The sequence below is a fragment of the Pteropus alecto genome, unplaced genomic scaffold (assembly GCF_000325575.1).
Source record: "Pteropus alecto unplaced genomic scaffold, ASM32557v1 scaffold19, whole genome shotgun sequence".
Lineage (NCBI taxonomy): Eukaryota > Metazoa > Chordata > Mammalia > Chiroptera > Pteropodidae > Pteropus > Pteropus alecto.
Genome location: NW_006442490.1, coordinates 1,015,795 through 1,040,223, shown reverse-complemented (window position 1 = coordinate 1,040,223; position 24,429 = coordinate 1,015,795). Strand labels below are relative to the sequence as shown.

At 36.3% G+C, this 24,429-nt stretch overlaps 1 protein-coding gene and 1 non-coding gene across 2 annotated transcripts in view; one reads left to right on the top strand and one right to left on the bottom strand.

Moving 5' to 3' along the window:
* GPC3 (glypican 3) overlaps positions 1-24,429 on the bottom strand; it is a 427,782-nt gene that overhangs the window by 196,380 nt on the left and 206,973 nt on the right. Inside the window, exon 3 of the mRNA XM_015596824.2 lies at positions 5,978-6,672. Coding sequence (XP_015452310.1) covers positions 5,978-6,672 — 695 coding nt within the window. The remainder of the gene's footprint in view (positions 1-5,977; positions 6,673-24,429) is intronic.
* Positions 9,828-9,946, top strand: LOC112470903. Its single transcript, XR_003043075.1, has one exon. It is a non-coding gene; the product is annotated as a 5S ribosomal RNA (ribosomal RNA).

Genomic DNA, 24,429 nt, shown 5'->3' with positions numbered 1-24,429 from the left:
ACACATATAAATTATATACATATATATGTATATAAAAAAAGCTTCTCTTGTGGGGCAACTTCTTGAAGCTTGCCCTGAAATGAACATTTAGTTCCTAAAAGTGGTGCTGATTTTTTTATTTGTATTCTTCTCTTAAATAAATAGGTAATGTATATTTAAAAACTATATATTTTTCCCCATGGGAAGCACTAAAGCTATGTTTATTGTGAATGAAAAAAGGATGGCAACCTGTAAACATTTTTGCCTTTCCAGAAATAGTTGTCATGCAAATGAAGTCGCTTACCACAGTTCTAAATGCTGACCTGCAGATATTAATTGAGTAGTGAGCCATTTACTTGTTTTTATCACTTGAAATTACTTGGTACTGAAAACAGCTTATATGAATTCAGAAAAGGTATCTCTATCTGAGACTAAAAAAATGAAAGTCCAAACTGATAGCATGAGAAGAAAAACACTGACATTCTGACACCTGAGAAATAACCTCAGCCTTCAAAAGCGGAGAGGGAAGTAAGGCTAATCTTGGAAATTCTGATGAGTTACAGTCACTCACACAGACAGCAAAATATAAGGATTTTATAGTGAATTATTATTGAGGATCAACAGAGAATTTTCCCCAGAGCTTCCTAGCACACATAAATAAATACTGACTTCACTGAAGATTTCTTCAGAAATTCTAGCAAAGGAAATGGATGTACTTGATATCAGAGTATGTTAGCGTTCTCAATAGGCAACGTTAACTACTAAGGAAACACCGTAATGGAGACCTAGATGTACTGTTAAGGTCTAGAAGCAAAGGCAAATGCGCTAAAAACTATCTGTTGGTTCAATGGGCAGATTCCAAATGTTGCAACTGGAAGATAGCCTATTCCTCACCACTGTTACTGCTTATATAGTTTCTAGGCAACGTCATTTCACTGTGTGACTGGGTCTTCCATCACCTACACAAACATTTCTTCTTCTCCTAGAAATTACTGTGTGCCTTTAAATGTTATGAAGCCTAAAAATCTCATGCTTTTTAGTACTTCATTGGGAAATACTATAGCAAAAGTCTCCAAGGAGGAAGAATGAATTCAAAAACTGATTGTGCAGCTGGAAAAACAGTACAGAGTAATAGAGGATATTAAATAAGATAATAAAAAACCTAGTTAGCCCATGTTTGGAGAATAAAGATTCTGGTAAAGGGAGAGTGGAACTATTTGAAAGAACAGTATAGAGTAATGGTTAAAGCATGAGCCTTGGAGTCAAACAGATCCAGCTTTGAATCTTAGCTCTGCAACCTGCTAGTTGAGTGACCTCAGCGAGCAGCAACAGAGTCATAGTCACCATTCCAGCCACTAACTGTGACCCCAACATCTATCATAGTGTTTCTACAATTAGGTGTTGAATAAATGCTTCCTGAAATGAATCCTATTTCAGACAGTGCTAAAATAAAGATCACAATGAGGAAAGAAAGGGTGAAATAGTGGTGGTGGAAAAGGTTGCAATTTTGCACAACATTCAGTGAAGCATATAACAAGCTGAAGTAATAAAATTGTGGGAGAGGAAGCACCAACACTGAGAAATTCTGAAATGAATCAATAAAGAAAATACATGAGTAGAAATGGAAAATTAAAGGTGCAAATAGCAATGTGAGGACATGTGAGCAATTACTTTGGAGGTAAAGAAAGTAAATGAAATCATCCTTGAAAGTTTTGAGAAACTTTCTGGGAGAGCAATAAATATCTAACATGTTGATTATTACTCATTTAATCAGTAGATGAATTCTAATGTGAAATGTACAATGGTTATGCATATAATCCATACACAGGTATATGGTAATGACGATCAAAATGGTTTCAGAATAAAAACAGTTGCATTTGAAAAAGAAGATTGTGGCATTCAATAATTTGAGTATGGTGTAACGACAATGTTGAAAAATATGTATTGAAAATTGTACATATTTATATTTGCTTCAAGGTATAAGGTGTGGAATTCGATAATGTGCTGATAAATTTAACAGTGGTATTCCCACCCAAATACTGTTAAAGACCTACTTGATACTTACTCGGGGCCAAGATATTTAACTCAGTTCACAAATGTAGATGAAGAGTCAAGATGTATCAATTTCCAGTCCCATCACTAATAACTTTCATGGACTTTTCAGCACAAATTTTTTCTCCTTTTCTTCTTCTCCCTATATTCTCTCCTCTCTCCTCTCTTCTCCACCCCACCCCACAAAACACACATATGCACGCATGCACACACTCATGCACATATATTCTCATACACTATTTTTATTCACTTCTTTGGACTAGAGTAACATTAAACATCTTGGTACTTAAACATAAATTTAAGAAAAACTCATTGTCCATTGGCACTTAGAAAAATGTAATAAGATTAGTAGACTGGAGTTTGGCGAGTACCTACCGTGTGTCTCAAACTCTGGCCAGGTACATCGAGCCTATCATTTTTCATTTAATCCTGTAAAGCAACCTTATTTTATAGATGAAGAATCTGAGGTCCTAGCTTTGCCATTAACTGTCATTCACTTCCAACCTCTGGGCTTTACCTTATTTTCCAAACAAGGTGACTGGATTTGCTTCCAAGGCAAACGGGGCACTTCTTAAATGACAAATTCTCTGGCCTCTCCACAGATCTATGGTATGAAAATCCTCAGGGTGGACTCCAGGATTCTGTTTAACAAGTTTCCCAGATGATTGTGATGGTGAGCCAAGTTTGGGAACTGAAAGCTTACCCGCTTCCAGGAGTGCTGCCAGTGACAATGCCTCAACATTTGTTTGCATGCTTTCACTTGCTAGTCTGAAGAACTGAAAACTATCATAGGGAAACTAAAGCACTAGCAGGCCATACTTATAAAACATTAACAGTACCCCATTTGCTTAGAAGACCAAAATGTCCTTCATAATCTGGGGTACATGGTAACCACCAAAACGACTAGGCAAAGTCTCTGTATGGCAGACCTCATAGCACAGCTTATAGCTAGCTAAAAGGCGGTCCCAAGAGAGCTCAGAAAAAGCACCACAACTTAACCTCAAGTAGGACTGACTGGCAAGATTTTATATTTTATCACAACAGAGAAGTGAGGGTGTTACAGCAAAATCTCATTAAGGCTTCAGTTTTAAATCATCTTTTGTTTTGGGGCACTCTGTGGGTTTGTTAACATGAACAGAGTTCTGCAGTCCACCCAGCCCTCACTTCCCCTCATCCTCATAAATGGCCCACCCTCTTTCTGACCTATACAGAATATGGGCTGGATCACACCTGGCCAATGATTTACCCACCCTCACCATTTGGTATATATTACTTAGAGTTGGGGGGTCATAAAACAGTTACAAGGTAGAGTTTACATATACTTTCTGTTCTAGTTGAGGCATTCCCTGAGGAAGGCAGACTTCATGCTCTCATAACTAGCTGGGAGCTGGGAGCAATCAAGCCCTTAATGGCCAAAACAGAAAGGGACTGCATCACCAAGCACCTCTTGACAGCCAAGGCCTTTGTTCCTGAATGATAATGACATGAAATGCACTCCCTCTATGTGTATGCACACGTGTGCACACACACACACACACACAATGTGCACATGTGCACCTAAAATAGAGCAGGTGTGACACCCTGGAACAGCTATCGAATTTAAGGTTGCGGTGTCTTTGCGAAATCTTAATGGAGCTTTTAGAGTGAAAGTCTGGGAGGGTCTAATGGGAGACAGACCAGTATGATAGAAAGAGCCGTAGCTAGATTGCAGCAGCAGAAGACCTTTGATTCTGGCTCTTTCTATCAATCATCTAACTTTGGATAAGCCTCCTTGAACTTTATTTATTTATTTGTAAATCAATGGGATTGAACTAACCAATCTCTCATGGCCCATCCAAAATTCGCATTACAGTGAAATGTTCACTATGGTAAATTTATTCAGTTCCATGTTTGTCAGTCAACTAGATTGACCTTTTCAAGACTCAAGAACTATACTCTGGGTAACTCTAAATACTCAGCACCTAGTGAAGTGTCATACACAAAGCAGATGCTTAATAAAAGTTTACTAAATAAATTTTTTTTTGTCTAGAACCCAATCAAAACTGTGCACTTAATCCCTTATCAGCTTCCCACCCTATTTTTGTGTGTGTGTGTGTTTAAAAACACTATAGAAGAATACTTGTTTTCCAAATTAATTATGTCGTTGTCAAGTGAATAATATCAGAGGCAACCTTTAAACACTCTTTAATGTTGTCTTCTTATTTTTCCTCTTATTGACGATAATTCCACACCCCTGGCACTCTTTGTTTTGTGTCTGACACATAGTTAGCCCTCAATCAATGTAAGGTTAATGAATGCACTGACTTCATTTTTCTAGTTCTGTAAGATTTACTTTTGCTTGAGGTCCCAGAATCTGGCCTGGAATTATAAAGCAGTCAAGGGAATAATTAGCCATCGAAGAACAATATCACTAGATGGAATATTTCCATTCATTTTACTATAAAATATTTTCTCAACAAATGTGTTTTAAATAGCTAACATTGTGAATGGGGCAATTAGAGCAGCTCCGTAAGTAGCCACGCTGTGGGGTGCATCATTTCTGTCCTCCTTCCCAGTTTAATTCACCAAAGAAACCAATTATCTTTATCATTTTGTACTTCCAGAATTTAAAGACAAGGCTAAATAGCCCAATCTGCCTTTCATCTTCTGGAAAAGCAATGGTTCAGAGTACACAGCAGTTACAATCTATAGAAGCTAAGAGCACGAGTCACCCAGGCCAAACAAGCCTGGGTATGAAACCCAATTTCCCCCACTTCCACTTAACCAGCTTCGAGATCTTGGGCAAGGTATTTTACTTCTCAAAGCTTTGTTTCCTCTTGTGTAAAATGGGGACAATATTAGGGCCTATCGCCTATATCACTGTGAAATAATATTATGCAAACTGGCCAGCAGAGCACCTGAAATGTAGTAGAAGCTCAACAATGGTAGTGCATTAGATAATTCTGCCACTTCCTTCTATAAAGCTGACAGCATCCAGGAATCAGTCACCATCACCTTAGTGGGTTCTGGTGGGCAGCTCTTGGCTGTGTATTCTATCTTCATTGAAAAGTGGGTGCCTCCTGTGATTATGAATGTATGTACTCTAGCTTGTCAGGTATAATGTAACCAGTAATTTTGGACTGAAACCAAACAAAACTGCTGCCTCACTTAAAGAACTGCCCTACCGCCATCACAAACCCCATCAGGTTGACTCATATAATCAAGACTATAAAAAAAAAAAAAAAAACTTGGAAAACATGGACATTTTGCCTTGCTTATGTTCTTGTGTAGGTTTAATTAGAGAGTTCTAGCTGAGTCTCCTACATTTGAAGTCACTACTTAAAATGGTAATGTGATATACATGATTAAGAGCATGAGAGTTAAATCAGAATCAGAATAATTGGTGATGACCTAATTAAAGAAAGAGCCGATCAATTTCTGAATCATGGATCTTCCACTAACCATAGCTGGGTGCCCTTGGGCAAGTTACAGTTTCACTGAGCTTCACTTTCCTCATTTATAAAATGGAGACAATAGTTCCTACCTCACAGGGATGTTTGAGGATTGTGATAATCAACATTATGGTAATAATAGCTTATATTTACTGAAGACTTACCATGTACCAGGCACATGCTAAGTGCTTTAACATGTTATTCCTTATGAAAAATATATTCTTTTTACCCCTTTTTTATAAATCATAAATATGAGGCTCATAAAGATAAAACGATTTACCCAAGGTCTCACAGCAAGCAAGTGGGTGGAGCTAAAGTTCAAAGCCAGGCATTATGACTCCATAACCTGTAGTCTCAAAAATGCTGCCTAACTATAGGAGGTCATTCAATCCCTCTATCATCCCTTCCTACCCTCTGATCTCTTTCTCGCATCTCTCCATCAGAACCTGCTACTGGCCAAGCCACCCCATCCCAATAGGACCCAGTTCCTCTGAAAACTGTAGATTGGTACTCACGGTAGTGGTCAGCTTTCCTCCATTCTTCTGGACATATTGGATGGAATCATGGATCGTTGAGAAGAGACCAAGTAGTACATTCTCCATGTCATAGATTCTGTACATGCCATTCACCAGTTCTTCAAGAGACAGAATGTATTCTTTCCAGTACTTGTCAATCTCCACCACACCAGCCATACAGCCTTGCATGACCACATTGCAGTAGCCACCACAAGGCTTAACCATCATCAGTCCCTGGCAGTAAGAGCAGTACCACATTCTGGTTAGCATTCGGCCACAGTCCTTACTAAACTTCAGATGATCAGTTGTGTTGATCACTTCAATTCCAAGATTCAGGGCCTGGAGGAAGATCCTAGTAACTTGCAGTGACTTGGAAACCTGGGTCATAATAAGCTTGGGGAAATTCCCAAATACCTTCAGGTCACGCCTTGCCCCTCGGAGGCACTCATTGATGTCTAAGGCCGACTCAGGCAGGCCTGGGTTCATAAGCTGGGTATAGATGACTGGAAACAGGCTATCAAACAGTTCATTCACCATGTCATCCACGTTGATGTCAGAACCCAGGATGTAGAGAGACACGTCAGTGAAAAATTCACTCACAAATTCAAAAGCTTGTGGGGTCAGACTCGGATAGTTGTTTTTGAACATGGCATTGGTGTAGTTCTTGGCATGGCGAACAACAATTTCAAAGGCCTCTGTAAAATAAGAGATAGAGAATTGCCCAGAAATTAAAGCATGAAAATTCACGGTATAACTGAATTTGCGATTTCTTTATTGCTGTGGTGATTAAGGTCCCATATTCATTTCTGGCATTGCCTCTACTCATTCAGTTCTTTGCTCCTATAAATCAATTTTCCTTTCTGAACATGAAGTCCAAACCCTGATATGCACATAAATTCTTAAGCACACAAATTATATTTCAAATGACAAAAACCACAATTCAGTTAACATTTCAGCATGTCATGAAAATACTGATTAAAAATAGACTAAATGAGAAGTTATTTTTCTTTCTCTCATTGATTTATTTAGTTTAAAATAAATTGTATTGCAAGACATTTCCTTTTTGGACAGAGATAAATATTTGACAACAAACCATGTTATTATTAACTCACATAACAATTTGAGCCTAGAGGAGAGGCAAGTTCTTAGCCAAGAATAAAAGCTATCACAAATTTAATCATTTTTGGCAAATTTTCTCTAGATAACTTTAAAGGGAACTATCTGACAGATTGCCAGACCTGGAAATGAAATTTATCCCCTCAATGAGTATCTGGATGGAAAAAAAATAATCTATGCACTAATCTATACATTTGATATTGAAAATAACACTTGGTATTTGCGAGCTGGATATCTAGAATGATAACTGCTAAGCTTCCTTGGTAAGTTTGGCTTCCACATGGCTTGGAAGCCTCACCTGCTCTACAGAGACTACGAATTCAGGATTACATCTGCTGTCCCTACTCCCTGGCATGGACCCTATTAGTGTCATTGGTCTGAGAAAGAAAGTAGCAATATCACCATCTCATATTCTTCAAACTGAAATACTCCAGACACAAATTATTCCAAATAACCAATGTTCCACATTTATATGAGGGAAGAGAAAACAACCACAATAATAGGGTTTTTAAGAAATAAGACAGTTTAAAAACAAAAATAATGAAGTTTCCTGAGACATTTAAAATTAACTTAGTATCTTCTTTCATTTCCTTCCAAAGTGCAAAGGTCCATGACAGATGTACTCCAAATGATGCCAATTCATGAGCCTTGAAAAATCAAATTACCACTTTCAGTCTACTAGAGAGACTGTACTCCAACAGCTCCTTGGGACCACTTAGTCCAGCATCTCAGTCATCTGTGGCAGAAATGAGCTCTAGGTTGTGCCACTACCATCTGCCCTAGATCCCTCACAAGATAGAACACACTTGCTACATTCTTCCCTTGGGCTTATGACATGCCCGGCAAAGTTGAGCAGATGCCAGTGCAATTCTACTAGGCTTCCAAGCCTACTTGAGAAAGTTAATCTTCATTTCCATCTATTGCTATATGTTCATTTGTTTATTTTGTTTTATTGAGAATATTAAGCAATTCCTAGAAAGTTTATCTATCTTATGATAATGTCTTAACCACATATGCTACTTTATTCTGAATCCTTGGATCTAAAGGTTTAATGAGGCCAAGAGATCATCTAGCCCAATACAAAGGACCAATGAATTCTTCAAAATCATTGGAAATTTGGATATTTAAAACTACTTATTTTAATTTCAGCTAGCAATCGTTTATTATTATATTAGGCTCTGTGCTAGGTACTAGGTCTATAAAAGTGCTGGGTAGATGGAGATAAATGATACACCATCCTTGTTTTAAAAGTACTCACAAGCTGTATGGTTTAGCATTTACAAAGCATTTCCAAGTATATTATGATATCTACTTTTGGCAACAACCTTCTGAATTTGGTATTGCAATCCCCATTTTACACACGATGAAATTGACATTCAGCAGAGTTTAAGTACTTTCCCAGGGTCATACAACTGCAAGGTAGAAGTAGTCAACTCAGACTAGTGACTCCCAGCAGGGGTTACAATCTACCTACCCTTGACCCTATAGTCAACACATATATTTTCAAAAATCTTTGTAGAAAGTGATTTTTAAGCTCATTATTTTCCCATTGGCTTCTCCTCTATGAATGGAAATATATTAGGAGAAATTGCAGCCCAAAGACCAACAAAGCAGTCATGCTTTTACATTTGCCTTGGGGCAGCATGAGGTAAGAGAAGGGAGACTGCTGCTGTGATGCCACTCTTTAGATCTCAGTCTTCTAAGTTACCCTAAAATAAATTCTCTATAAGGCAAATTTCATCTCTAGCACAGTGCATTTGTTCTCTAGCTTGCAAGATCTATGACAGTGAAATTCCATACACTGTACTGCCATAACCCTTTTTTAAAGTTTCTGTTACTAACACTGTTGGAGCAATAGAAAAAGAAAATTACAAAAGTTCATGAACTTTTCTGCAGAAAGAATATCAACAACACATACTGCAAGAGGAAAGGGTTAGGGGTTCATATCTAACTTCAAGCTCACATGTGCTCCCTGCTTCAACGTTTGCAGCTCAGAATCCACTAAGCATACCTCTGGGTTGTGCCCAATCCCCTTACTTCTATATCACAGGACAACAGACCAAACCATAACCAGTCAAACAAAGGCTCCTTGGGGACATATAGGAACTAAATGTACCCTTAATCTAGGGGAGGTTTTCTTCTGTCTTTTTGCTGGGAGAAGTCAAAAGAGTTATGTCCAGGAAAAATCAAAATAATGTAAAATTAGAGCAATTATGAAAAATTTGGCCCTGAACAGAAAATATTCTAATTTTTGTTTTATAATATAAAATGATACAGATAAATAAATTAATAAATTGAATAATACACATCCCAATATAACAAGTTTTCTAGATTTGTAGATGCCCCCAATACCATCCTGGTAATCAATATTTGGACACAGTCTAGTGTTGTCAACATTCTTCTTAAATAATGGTACTCAAAAAGGGATACAATTCTCCAAATGTGGTTTGATATGTAAAGTATGCAATCAGCCTATTTTCTCTCTTTAATTGGTTCAATAACTTCTACTACTCCACACCCAGGACATAGAGCTTATCACTGTAGCAAAAAGACTGTCCTTAGTATTTGCTGCTGATGTTTCTGTATTCAGACCTAGACAGAAAAAAAGTGTGTTTTCATGGGCCTTTTTAGTAGAAGGCTAGATATTTTTAAAAATAGAATATATTTGTGGTTGGAGGAAACAAGTAAATGAACCACTGAGTTCTCATCAAGCCCTTAAGAATAAGATAGTCCTGTCTATGGCCATGCCACCCTGAACGTGCCTGATCTTATCTGATCTCAGAAGCTAAGCAGGGTCGGGCCTGGTTAGTACTTGGATGGGAGACCACCTAGGAAGACCAGGTGCTGTAGGCATAAAAAAAAAAATAAGATAGTCCTTATAGAAGCAGATTACTTTTGTCAAGGCAGTTTTTTCAGTATTGTAAGAATAGCAAACGCTTTATAAGAATATTTTTTTAATTCCTAGGATAAATGCTAAACAATTAGTTGGGCTTGAAATAGCCCTTGTTTTCAAGCATAGGTATCTTAACGGAAAAAAAAAAAACAACTAAATTTATGAGGTACCTGCAATATACATGCCAGAATCTGTGATAAACTTGATCACTTATGTCCTCTCATTTAACTTTAACATAACCATATATGTTTGGAATTATTTTTATTTGACTGAAGAGGAAACTGAGACTCAAAAAGGTTAAATGAACCACACAAGGTAATACCACTAATTAAATGCTAGGGCCTGAATGCGAATACAGGTCAGTGTAACACCAAGGCCCTTGCTAATTCTACAACATATTTCAGCCTTGAAAACTGGACACTGGGAGTTTCTAGTCCCGGCTCCAACATATAAAGAGCTTGGAAGATATCATTCCCATCCTCAAAAACAACAGGACAATAGCTGAACAAACTTAAAATCAATGATGCTTCTTAGACCCATTAGGGGATTCAGGTCACAGGGCAAACTGCTATTCTGAAATCTGGGAAGACAAATTACAGAGAATCATGGTCGAAATCCACTTACCTGGAACAGAAGCTGCTAAAGCCATTAACTAGTGTGAACACTTAAGTGGTAATATTTTTCAGTTGTGCCACATTTATTTTAAGACCAGTAACAGAGAACCTGAGAAAAGAGGGGCATGGGGCAGAAGAGGGGGCCTGATCACCATTCACGGGTCTGTGTTTATGGCATCTTGGTTTCAATTTCCAAGTGTCTGCTATCCTCCCCTGAAGGACTTGGTGAAAAATGCGAGGGCTCTCTGGAACCAGCTCCTCCAAGACAGTTGAGAGCAAGCAGGCTCCCTGAGCGAGCCTTTGCCATTGGATGAGTTCTCCATGGTGTCAGACAAAACAACAAATTCCTCAGTGCCTTTAAGCCAGGCTTTCATGTTTGGGTGAGGAGGTAGAAGGAAATGAGTGAAGATCATGCTTCTGGGAGAGTGTGAGGTACCTGTTATAAATGGTAATTTTGACAAATTGATAAGAGGCTGAATATAGACTAGCTAGAGAGTTAAAAACTCATGTCCCCCAGTCTTATCGGTCCCCCATAGTTACATGGGATTTACATCTAGAAAACAAAGTTATCATGGTAAAGATCTAAGAAAACTCTCTCTGTTTTTCAAGCAGGGGAGGGGAAAAGTAATAATTTAGAAATACACCATCAGCATTCTCCATAACAACTGCCTGTCCCAGGAACATAACGTTACCAAAGCCTAACACCCAGGAGAAGGGCAATTAGACAACTCCAGCCCCCTCTAGCCTCTCCATCCCACCTAAAGTGAAAAAATGCTGAAAAAAACTTACGAAGATCACAGTCCAAGGGCAGAGGCCCACTAAAAGACTAAGATAAATCATTAGATTATAGTCTATTTCCTCTCCTCCCATGACTTACCATCAAAAAGCCACAAACCCTATTTAAGAAGGAGTTCTTAGGGAAACCCTAAAACAACAGGTGAGAAAAAAAATAATAAAACAAGGACACCAGAAGAAATTAAAGCCTCTGGCACCTACAGCTACAGCAAACATTAAATAGCCCAACTCTTAGTCAGATTAACATAAAACTTCACACTAGAAAACTAATAACTTCAGTTCCTATTACCCAACAATATATCATGTCCCGCTTTCAACAAACAATTATAAGCTATTCTAAAAGGCAAGAAAAAGTCTTAAGAGACAAAACAATGATCAGAACCGTACTCAGATACAGCATGGATTTTAGAATATCAAACAGGGAATTTAAAACAGCTATTATTTATATGTCAAGGGCTCTAACGAAATAAGTGGACAACATACTAGAACAGGTGGGTAATATAAATACAGAGCTGGAAATTCTAACAAATGTCAAAAGTAAATGCTAGAAATCAAAAACACACACAGAAATGAAGTACGCCTTTCATGGGCTCATCAGTATACTGGAAACAAGCAAGATAAGAATCAGTGAGCTTAAAGAAATGTCAATAGAAATTTGTCAGACCAAAATAGGGAGAGAAATGAAGAATAAAACAAAAAACTGAAAAAAATACCCAAGAACTTTGAGAAAAATTCAAAAGGTGTAAATTGTACATAATTGCAATTCTAGAAAGAAAGAATGGAGCAGAAGAAATATTTGATGTAATAGTGACCAAAAAGTTCACAAAGTTCATAATAGACACAACCCACAGGTCAAGGAAGTACAGAGAATAATGAGCCGGTTGAATACCAAAACATCTACTCTTAGGTATATCATATTCAAACTGCAAAAAACAAAAGACGAAGAAAAAAATCTAAGAAGCTAGAGAAAGAAATAGCCATCTTACCTATAAAGGGACACCTTGTTTCGTTTTAGGTGTGATGTTCCTTTATAGGTAAGATGCCATATCCCTTGTTGGTGGGATGCAACAAGAATTACATTGAACATCTTGTCAGAAATCATGCAAGAAATAAGAGAGAAATGAAATATTTAGTGTTCAAAGAAAAGAAACCATCAATCTAGAATTGTTTCCAGAAAAATTATCATTGAAAAGGAAAGAAGAAACAGACTTTCTCAGACAGAAAAAGGAAGAAATTTTTCAATTCCGAAAAATGTTAAAAGCAGTTTTTCAGGGAAATTATATAGGTCAGAAAATCGAATCTACATAAATAAAGGAAGAGCATCAGAGAAAGAATAAAGGTAAAATAAAGTCTTTTCTTTTTTAAAGAAATTTATCTAATAGGCAACTTTGTTCAAAGTAATAATAGCAACAATGCATTTGCTGATTACAGCATATAGAAAAGTAAAATGAATGATAGCAATGTTATAAGGGATGGGAGGGAGAAATTAGGAATACTCTATTATAAGGTATCTGCACCACTGGTGAAGCAAGATAGTATTATTTGTAAGTGAACTTAGAATAATTAGAAAAGCATTTTGCAAACTTTAGGGGGAACACTAAAAAAAATTTAAAGTATAATTGATATGCTAAGAGAGGAGAAAAAGTGGAATCACAAAATATTCAGTTATAACCAGAGAAAGCAGAAAATGAGACGATTAAAAATAACTATAGCAAAGAATAAGTGCAATAAATCTAAAGTAGCTACAAATATGGTGGATGTTAATCCAATTACATCACTAATCACTTTAAATGTGAATGGTTTAAATACACAAAGTAAAAGATAGAGACTATCAGCATAAATATAAAAATAAGACCTAACTACAGACTGTCTATAGGAAACACATCCTAAATATAAAGATACAGATAAAGTGATGGAGAAAGATATAACATGCTAATACTAACAAAACACTGGAATAGCCAAATTCATTTCAGATGAAGCCCACTTTGGAAGAAGGAAAATTAGCAGGGATAAAAGGGTCATTACATAATAATCGAAGGGTTGATGTTCCAAAAAGACATAAGCCTTAATGCATATGCACCTAACAACAGAGCATCAAAATATGTGAGGTAAAAACTAATGGAATTATAAAGATAACTATCCAAATGCATAATTATGTTGGAAACATCAACACCCTCTATCAATAACTAACAAATACATCAGGCAGAAAATTAGTAAGGATATAGTTGAACTGAATAGCATCATCAATCAACTAAATCTAACTGACATCTATAGGATACTTCATCCATCAATAGTAGAATATATATTCCTCTTAAGCTCACCTGAAATATTCTGGGCCATAAAGTACACTTTAAGAAATTTTAAAGCATAAGCCCCCTCCCCAACTCTAGGGGCGAGAGCCCCTAGTAAGAAGATGACTTTTATAAAGAAATGGAAAAAAAGTGAAATAAAAATTGTGTCAAATCATATTTGTAAAGGGTATTTGTTTTTTTTTTAATAACAGGCATTGAAACAAGGAAACTTACATTTCTATGTAAGGTGGATGAGGTTGAGCGGTTCCCTCCATTTTAGGAAGATCTAAGTCACCATGCAGACTAATAAACATGAACTAGATAACCCCCCCAAAAAAATTTTAAACCATAGAAATCATACAAAGAATGTTCTCAGACCACAATGGATTTAAATGACAAATCAATAACGGAAAGATAACAAGACAGTATCCAATCATTGGCAAATTAAACAACATACATCTTCATAATACATGGGATGAAGAAGTCTTAAGAGAAATTTTAAAAATATTTTGAACTAACTGAAAATGACAATAAAACTGATGGGATGCAAGAAATGCAGTGCTTAGAGGGAAATTTATAGCATTAAATGCATGTATTAAAAAAAGAAAAACATATATTTCAAATTAATTATCTAAGATTCCACCAAAGGAAACCAGAGAAAGAACAGCAATATAAACCTAAAGCAAGCACAAGAAAAAATAATAAAAATTAGAGAGGAAATCAATGAAACTGGAAACAGATAATCAACAGAGAAATTCAACAAAACCAAAAGCTAGTTCGTGAAAAAGATCAACTCGATTTAAAAAATATTGAGGAAGAGGAAGATGGAGAAGGGGAAAGGGGGTAGGAGGAGGAGCAGGAGGAGGAGGACAATGACAACAACGATGATGACGATGACAATGATGACAACGATGATGACAACGACAACGATGATGACAACAACAACGATGATGACGACGGCAATGACGACGACGATGACAATGACAATGACGACAACCTACTGAATGGGAGAAGATATTTGCCTATAAGTGGTTAAAATCTAAAATTTATAAAGAACTCATACAATTCAACAATGAAAAAACAATCAAATTAAAAAATAGGCAGAAGACCCGAATAGGTATTTCTCCAAAGAGAAAATAAAAATGGCCAATAGATGAAAAGATGCTCAAGATCACTAATCATCAGAGAATACAAATTAAAACACCAATGAAATATCACCTCATACCTGTCAGAATGGCTAGCATCAATAAATTAAAAAACAAGTATTGGTGAGGATGTGGAGAAAAGGGAACCCTCGTATACTGCACTTCTATTCAACATTGTACTAAAGTCCTAGTCAACGTAATAAGACAAAATAAAAAAAATAAAAGATAAACAGATTGGGAAGGAAGAAATAAACTGTTCACAAATGATGCGATTGTCTGTAGAAATCCCAGAGAACTGACAAAAAATTCTCCTCAAACCATTAAGCAACTATAGCAAGGTTGCACGTCACAAAGTCAGTACATAAAGTTAGTCACTTTTTTATATATCAAGAATGATTAACTGGTATTTCCAATTGAAAACACAATACCATTTATATTAGCATCAAAAAATGAAATGCTTATGTATAAGTCTAACAAAATATGTACAAGAATAAATGGAGAGATACTCCACATTTATAGGCTTAAAAAACTCATTATTATTAAGAAGTCAATTTTTTCCAACACAATCTATAGATTCAATGGCATCCCAATCAAAATCTCTGCAAATTATTTTGTGGTTATCAATACTAAAGTTTATATAGAAAGGCAAAAGACTCAGAATAGCCATCACAACACTAAAAAATAACAAAATTGGAAAACTGGCACTATCTGATTTCAAGAATTCCTATAAAGTTACAGTAATTAAGACAGATGGTAATGGTAAAAAAAATAAAGGAAAAGATCAATGGAACAGAATACAGAACCTAGAAAAAGACTCAGGGAAAGGACAAAAGCAATTCTATGAAGGACAGTTTTTTCAACAAATTGTTTTGAAACAACTGAATGCCCATATGCAAAGAAATAAATCTAGATACAGACCTTATATCTTTCATAAAAATTAACTCAAAATAGACTGTAGACCTAAATGGAAAATGCAAAACTATAAAACTTCTATAAGACAACATGGAAGGAGATCTTGATGACTTTGGGTTTAGCAATAAGGTTTTACATTCAACATCAAAAGTATAATCCATAAAATAAAAAAAATTGATAGTTGGACTTTATTAAAATCAAAAACATGTGTTCTGTGATAAGAAAATGAAGAGAAAAAACATCTGGTAGGAGAGTTAAAAAAAAAGCCACAGACTGTGAAAATATTTACAAAATGTATGTGATAAAGGACTTGTATCCAATATATACAAAGAATTCTTAAAATTCAACAATAAGAAAACAACCCACCACATTCTTACACTGTATACAAGAATAAATTCAAAATAGATTAGACCTAAATGTAAGACCCAAAACCATAAAACTCCTAGAAGAAAACGTAGGCAGCAAACTCTCTGACATTGCTCTTAGTAATATTTTTTTTTTCTAAAATATCTCCTCGGACAAGGGAAACAAAAGAAAAAATAAACAAATGGGACTACATCAAACTAAACCATTTTTGCACAGCAAAACAACCCATCAACAAAATGAAAAGACAACCTACTGAATAAAAGATATTTGCCAATGATACATCTGATAAGGGGTCCAAAATTTATAAAGAACTAAGCAACTCAACACCTAAAAAAGAAAAACTAACAATTCAACTAAAAAGTGGGCAAAGAATCTGAGTAGACATTTCTCCAAAGAGGATATGCAGATGGCCAATAGACATATGAAAAGATGCTCAATATTTCTAATCATCAGGGAAATGTAAATTAAAACCACAATGAGATATTACCTCATACCTGTTAGAATGGCTGTCATCGATAAATCAAAAAACAAGTGTTGGCTAGGATGTAAAGGAAAGGGAACCTTCATACACTGTTGGTGGGATTGTAAATTGGTACAACCACTATGGAAAACAGTATGGTGGTTCTTCAAAAAATTAAAAATAGAACTACCTTATGACCCAGCAATTCCATTTCTGGGTATTTATCTGAAGAAATCCAAAAGACTGATTCAAAAAGACATATATGTCCCATGTTCACTGCAGCATTGTTTACTATCACCAGGATATAGAAGCAACCTACGTGCCCATCGGTAGATGATTGAATAAAGAAAAGGTAGTACATATATACAATAGAACAGTACTTGGCCATAAAAAAAAGTGAATTCTTACGATTTGCAACAACATGGATGGACCTAGAGGGTATTATGCTAAGCGAAATAAGTCAAACAGAAACACAAGTACCGCATGATCTCACTTATATGTAGAACCTAAAGAACAAAATAAACAAACAAAACAGAAACAGACTCAGATACAGAGAACAAACTGATGTTTGCCAGATGTGTAGGGGATTGGCAGAATGGAAGAAAAGGTGAGGGGATTAAGTAGAAAATTGGTAGTTATAAAAGTTATGGGGATGTAAAGTACAGCAGTAATAATATTGTAATAACTATGCACAGTGCCAGGTGGCTACTAATTGGGGTGAGGGTGATCACCTTGTAAATCATATGTCTAACCACCATATGTTCACCTAAAACTAATATGAAAGAATATTGAATGTCAATTGTAATTGAAAATACATAAATAAAAGCAAACGACCCAATTAAAAACGGGCTGAAGATCTGAACAGACATCTCACAAAAGAAGATATGTAGATGGCAAATAAGCACAACAAAATATGCCAATATCATATGTCATTAGGAAATTGCAAGTTATAGCAATACTACTACACAGGTATTAGGCTGCCTAAAATTCATAACACTGACAATACCAAATGCTGATGACGATGCAGAACAATGTTACTGGTAGGAATGCAAAATACAGCCACTTTGGAAGGTAGTTTGGCAGTTTCTCACAAAACTAAACATTTTCTTACCATGCAGTTGGGCTCCTAGATATTTACCCAATTGAGTTGAAAATTTATGTTCACACAAAAACCTAGCCATGAATGTGTATAGCAGCATTTTTTTTAAATAATTGGTCAAAACTGGAATCAAGCAAGATGTCCTTCAATAGGATAAGCAAACAGTGCCATATCCATACAAAAAAATACCACTTAGCAATAAAAAGAAATGAGCAATCAAGCCACCAAGAGACATAGATCTTAGATGCCTATTGCTAGGTTTAAAAAGTCAATCTTAAAAGGCTATACGCTGTATGATTCCAACTGAGACAGCATAGGGACTTGGGCCCAGGGCTAAAAGAATGTCAGATGGCCAGGAGGACCACTGGATAAGCTAACCACAAGAATGCCACCACCCTGTCACCCCCTACACAAAAACGCAGATGTAGCTGATTATGTCTCCCTTCTAACTTCTTACTTCCTTGCAGATGTCTAAACCACTATCCTGCATGTGCAGCTGATCAAGGTTTGACCACTATAAGACCTTTCTGGGGTGGTGACAATGAGCAGTCCACCATTTTGCCTTCACAACAGTTACCAGGCAATGTAGCTGAAAAAGGAAGGCTGCCTGTTTAAAAAGTCTGAATTTTCACACAAGCCCTCTTGTCCCCAGCTTATAAAAGGAGGCAAGCAGAGACAGCCCTGGAGTCAGTTTGGAGGCCCTTCCTTTCTTCTGCGCTGCCTCCCTTGTACTTGAGTATAAGCTTAACAAAATTTGTCTGAAAATCTTTTTGGGGTTTCCTCTTCATTTCTATCTTGGGGACCCCAAGAACCCCAACACTGGTAACATAACTATTTGACATTCTGGAAATGGCAAATCTACACAGATCACTACAAAGATCACTTGTTGCAAGGGATTGCGGGGGCAGAGGAGGATAAATAGGTGAAGCATCAGGAATTTTAAAGTGGTGAAACAGTTCTGTATGATAGTCTAATGGAGGATATAAGACATTATGCATTTGTTAAAACTCGTGGAACTATGCAACCCAAAAAGTAAACCTTAATATAAACTATGGAGTTTAGTTAATGATAATGTATCAATATTGGTTCATTAATTATAACAAATGTACCAAACCAATGCTAATAATATTAATAATAGATGAAACCGTGTGCAGGGGAAAGGGAGCAACTAGAAACTCTGTGTTATCCACTTAGTTTTTGTTTAAATCTAAAACTATTCTAAAAAATAAAGTATTAATTTTTTTAATGAAAAAAACTGGACCTTGGAAATTAGTCTTTGATGGAACTAGTGACTAGAATCACTGAACAGTGTTAATTCACTCCCTTTTTTTCCCTCCAATCTGCTTTGACATTTCTTTCTTGAGCTGAGGAGTTTTAGCACACCATAGATGCCATATGGTATCAACGTAATTTTAATTGGAAAAACCACCAGAAAAAAAGTTAATGGACCAAAACACCCAAAAAGGTAACACATTCCAATGTTATTTTTGAATACTGAATGATTTTTTTAAAAATCAGCCACATAAAACTGCAAGTTTAGGATGTAGGAAAAGCCCCCACACTTTCTAGAATAGTTCACAGAAAAGACACTAAAAGTATTGCTCAAAATTCTGTTCAGTTTTTTTTCTGGCATTTCGTTCCACATGAATTTACCTAGAATTGAGCAAGCTTAGAAATAAGTTGCTCTTAAATATAAACCAATTATTCATGCAGGCCCATGACGAAACTATAAATGTACATAGGCTTCTAAATACCGAGTTTAAAAAAAAAGAAATATTTTCAGAGACTATCACAAATATGATTCGGTAGAGAGAGAGACAGACAGACAGAAAGACAGATTTTTCCCCTAAGTGCACTACAGACAAGAAAAGACGATTAAAAGGATTCACTCAAAGGATCCTCAGAAAGAAGAACGGAATATCCATAACTACTAGAAAACTTACGACCCTGCAACAGTTAACCACTCCTTTGCCCCATTAGCACAATTAGTCCTTACCATTTATTAGTCCTTACCATTTAGTCCTTAACATTAGCTTTTCTGAAAAAAAAATAGTTTGTTTTAATCTTCCAGACACTGTGATTCATATATCCAATCATTTTTACCTCTTCACATTTGTTGTCAGAAAGCGCAGACCAAGTTTATGGTCTACCTCTATTAAACACAATAAACTTCATATCATGCATTATGTCCTGTGTACTTTTGTAAAGCTCTTTAAATTCTTTTTGGGACAAAGTAGGATATAAATAAATAGGTAGGTAGGTAAATAAGAAAAGAAACAGGAGCTCTACCTATTATTTCAAGACAAAACATCATTTCAACAGTGTATTCTCACAAGTTTGAGTAGCCACTATAAAAATATTTACATTAATAAATGGCCAGACCCTTGGTGGAGACTCATTAGTAGCCTGACACTGTTTTCTCCAGCAATTGTCAGGACCCAAGGTTGAATCTGAATACACGACACTTCTGAAATCTTTTTACCCTTTAATCATATTTTTAAAATTTTGGTTAAATTTGTGTAACATCTATAAATTAGGTAGGCACTAATATGGCCAACATCTATAAATTAGGTAGGCACTAATATGGCCAGCTTCATCACGGCTCACAATACGTCTGTTCTCATCCTGGACTTAGGAATAAGCCACTCTTGAGAAATCAGGAAAGTGGCTAAACAGAAGAATGTAGGGGAGCTCCAGATGATGACTTGTTTCTAAAATTGATAAAAAACTTGATTTTAAGAACACCATACCTTGCTTTATCATCTCAATGAATTAGAATGTTGTAAGACACGATTCTTAGTCTTTTTTTTTTCATTCTTCTCTCTCCTAGGCTTTCACTTGAACAAGCTAATTTTTGGTTGATTGAGAAATATTCTTGCTTATTCAAGGTCTCCATGGTTAATAATGATACCTACCAAAAGAGGCATCAAGGTCACATTCTTAGATCTTGCAGTTGACTCCCTACAAAAGAAAGTCTGATAATATCTAAGGAAGTAAAGTTCTATAGCTCCTCCCAGAATCCAAATTAAATAGTTTAAAAGTCCCCAGAACTCACCAAATCATTCTACTTAATTAAAATCTTTTCTAAAAAAAAAGAAGGGAATGGTCTTTCTCCAGAGTTTATGGGAAAGAGACATGGATTACTACAAACAGCCACGAGAAGAATAGTTTACGGTCTCAGCTAGACCAGAAAATCACTGAGACATCCTAGGCCTGGTTATTGTGTTCTCAACTTGTGGATTTTTCTTTTTCTAGTGTATGACCATAAGTTCATGAATCAAGGCTAAGGCGTTTTTTCTCTTAACCACCTACTATTACTAACCGTTGCTTAGAAAATAAAAATAGGCTTTTGAAGACATATTGAATGAAAGAGTCTGTTCTATAATGCGGGAATAGCTTCATTTAAAGGTTTAAATGAAATATTCTGGTAGTGTCTTTATCTAATAAAAATCTGTGTTTCTTTTCAATATACCTTTATGTGTTGAAAAGAAAGCACAACTAGAGGATGTTTTGTGTTGTTAGGACAATTAATGTGTTCATTTGACACAGTTGCTATTGTCTGCTCTTCTTTCCTCCTTTAACTACTTAGATGCCACATGAATATCCTAAAAAAGGTCAACTGTCAGCAGTTTATGCAACTATTGTTATTGGAAAGACTTGTGACTGTAACCTGGTATTAAGGATTTGCATAGTAGTTTGTAATTCTGCAAGTGCTTCAGCAAAAGCTTTAATGATTACAAAAGTAACAGTCTCCTCTTCCCCCATGGTTACTGGAAGATGCATTCCCATCCTCCTTCCTCTCATTTATGAGAAGTACCAGATCTGAGCTGGCTTAAGTTTTATACACTCACCCTCCCAAGGCCTTAAGCATTCATATACTCAAAAGTACTCATTGAGCACTCTTTATAAAATGTTCTATTTTCTTTCTACACTATTTTCTTTCTACTTTTAGAGAGCCATGAGACTACTGTATACTCTCTTGTGAAAGATGAGGTAGATCTGGGATAAGAGACCCCAAACCCTACAAGTCTGGGCTATTTATTATTTCTCCTGCTGAGCCATAACATAGTCTTCTAAGACCTGTGTCCAAACCAAATTTCATCTTGTTTGCGACCAAAATTATGACAGGTCCTTGACATTATGTGAAGTCAACAACATTAACCACTTGCTAGAAAACTACTTAAAGACTACTTTTGAGACATCTTAGCTGTCTCGTTAGATCAACTGTACTTGCATAAAACTATATTTTTTCCATTTAATATTTACTAAATGCGCAGTATCTCCTAGACTGTGAATAAAACATGCAAACAACATGGTCCTTATGCCCTAGAGGCTTGCAATAGCCAGCTGTAATAAAATATTGGATAGCCTATTTTCTTTGAAAAGCATAAAAATATCTTATAAATACAATAGTACATTTTGTTCTAAGAATTTACTATAGCCTAAGTATACATAGTGTATACTTATGACAACACGACCACCATAACTGAAGTGTTTTATGGCATTTCAGAGTTTTACAATTTGTGTTCTTATTTAATTCTCCTTCTCTATTATTGAAAGAGAATGTGTCTGTGCACACACATATGCACACATGTGTATGAACAGTAGTTAAGAGAAATATTATTTCCCCAATTTCACAGATGAAGTCACTGAAATTAAGATTGGCTCCAAGTCATGTAGCTATGTAGTGGCTGGTGGCAGCAACAAGACAGGACTCTTGACTATCTGTGCAATGTATAATGTGTTTTTCATTATGTCCATATCCTTCCATGAAAAATATTGCATAGCACTTAAAAATTAGCTTTAGGTATAATAAGAACTAGCATCTATGGAGTATTTACTTTTGCCAGGCAGTGTTTCAAGTGTTTTATATGAATTAATTCATGTGTTATCAGAACTATCCTATGAGGTAGGTATACTATTGTCTCTGTTTTACAGATAAGAAAACTGAGTCACAGAGAGGTTAAGTAACCTGCTAAAGATTGTATAGTCGATAAGCAGAAAAGCCAAGTTTTGAATTCAAGCTGATGGACTCCAGAGCTTATCTACGAAACCACTCTAAATAATACCTCGATGTATGGGTGACTTGTCTTTTTTTTCTTTTCCTTTCGTTTCAACTCTAAGCACACATACACACAAAATAAAACAAAAAAAAATCCAGTTGTTTGGCAATATTCCACTGGGTTTACTGGACATTTCAGGAAAATAATTCTATAACTTGAATGATTCCAACTACTCACCAAGAACAATATTTCCCTATAAATACATGGCCTGCAGTGCCTCATAGCCATGATGAAATGAAAATTATAAGAAAATAAGTGGAAAAGGTTAATGCTGTGCATTTCCTAGGGATTATTGATATGTGTATGAAATCTTAGAACTCTCAGCTCTAATCATAAAACTATGGTATTTAATTGAAAAGCTAGCCTTTGCAAAAAGGCCAGGCCCTCCCTTGAGCTACAGTTCTTTCAAAAGGCTACTAACAGACAGGACTCAAGGGCCAGGATTCTGACAGTTTCTTGGGCCTCAGTCTCCTACAGCCTACTCCAGCACATGAAACACAGTGAAGGTGAAAGCTGGGGGACTCGTGGAGGCTGGATTGATTAACTCAAGGGGAGAGAGCTGCTCAAGTGCCCTCAATGGGCTCTCGCAGGAGGTGAAAACTTGGCAAGGAGGTATCACCACAGTGACTCTAGCAAATTCAATGGCAAGTGGGAAGGGGTGGAACACCTATAAAGGTCAACCACGTGGCTCTTCCCTGAGATTGTCAAAATTAGGGAACGTTTTACCTTTAGGAAACTGCTCTTATATCCTATAAACTTAATAAAGTGATTTTTGCCACCATGTTAGAACTGACGTGTGTGTGTGTGTGTGTGTGTGTGTAGTATTAGTCTATGTGAGAGAATGAGTGGGAAGAAGGGTGAATCTCCAGGATTAAGTAAAAACCTGATAAAACAAGTCAGCTGGTAGGAAAAATCATAGTGTGACTCTAAAGACGTCCCTGGTGCAGCTGGGCACGGCAGTCTCTGTTTCCCTCGGTTTTCTTAAAGTGCCATCAATGCACTGAAGCAACCACTATGATTTGCAATTATGACTTGACTGCTGGAGGGTTTGATAAATGCTGGATGTTTCTCAAGAAGTCTGTACCATTTAGATGCAGAAGGAGAAATGGTTTACAATTTACTGAGCATCAAGCACCTAAAGTAAAGAATTCTTCCTCCTGGAAGAACTTGAGAGTAAATAAAGTGATTCCATGCACCTTCTCATCAATCAAACTTTTCTTCCTTCTTCCAGCAGGTGTTTGGTGTTTGACAGTCTTTTTGACATTGCCTTTTTTTTTTTTAAGAGAGACCTAAGGTGTTCTTGTAAATTTTAATATTGCATATGATGGTTGCCAAAGGTACTCAGACAATATAAAATGGGAAGCCGAATCAAGCATTTGGAAGCAAACCACGCAGTGCTACCTCAGTTACTTGCAACATCAGAGATATGGACACCTTTTGCTGCCCCGACCTTCTAACAAACTGTAACAAGATCCAAACCCATGATTTTAGAACTCTCTTTGGCAAACCTCTGGCAGCCCTTGGCACTACCTCCCCATTGCTATTTTAGATAAGGGAAAAAAACTGAGCACAGGATCTTCCTCATAGAAGGATGCTTTCCTTCCATCCGCTAGGAGTTGCACCCTCAATAGGCCACAGTGAATTTCCTTCCTTTTAACTTCTCCATCCTTCACCCCCACAAACTTAAATTTAAATCTG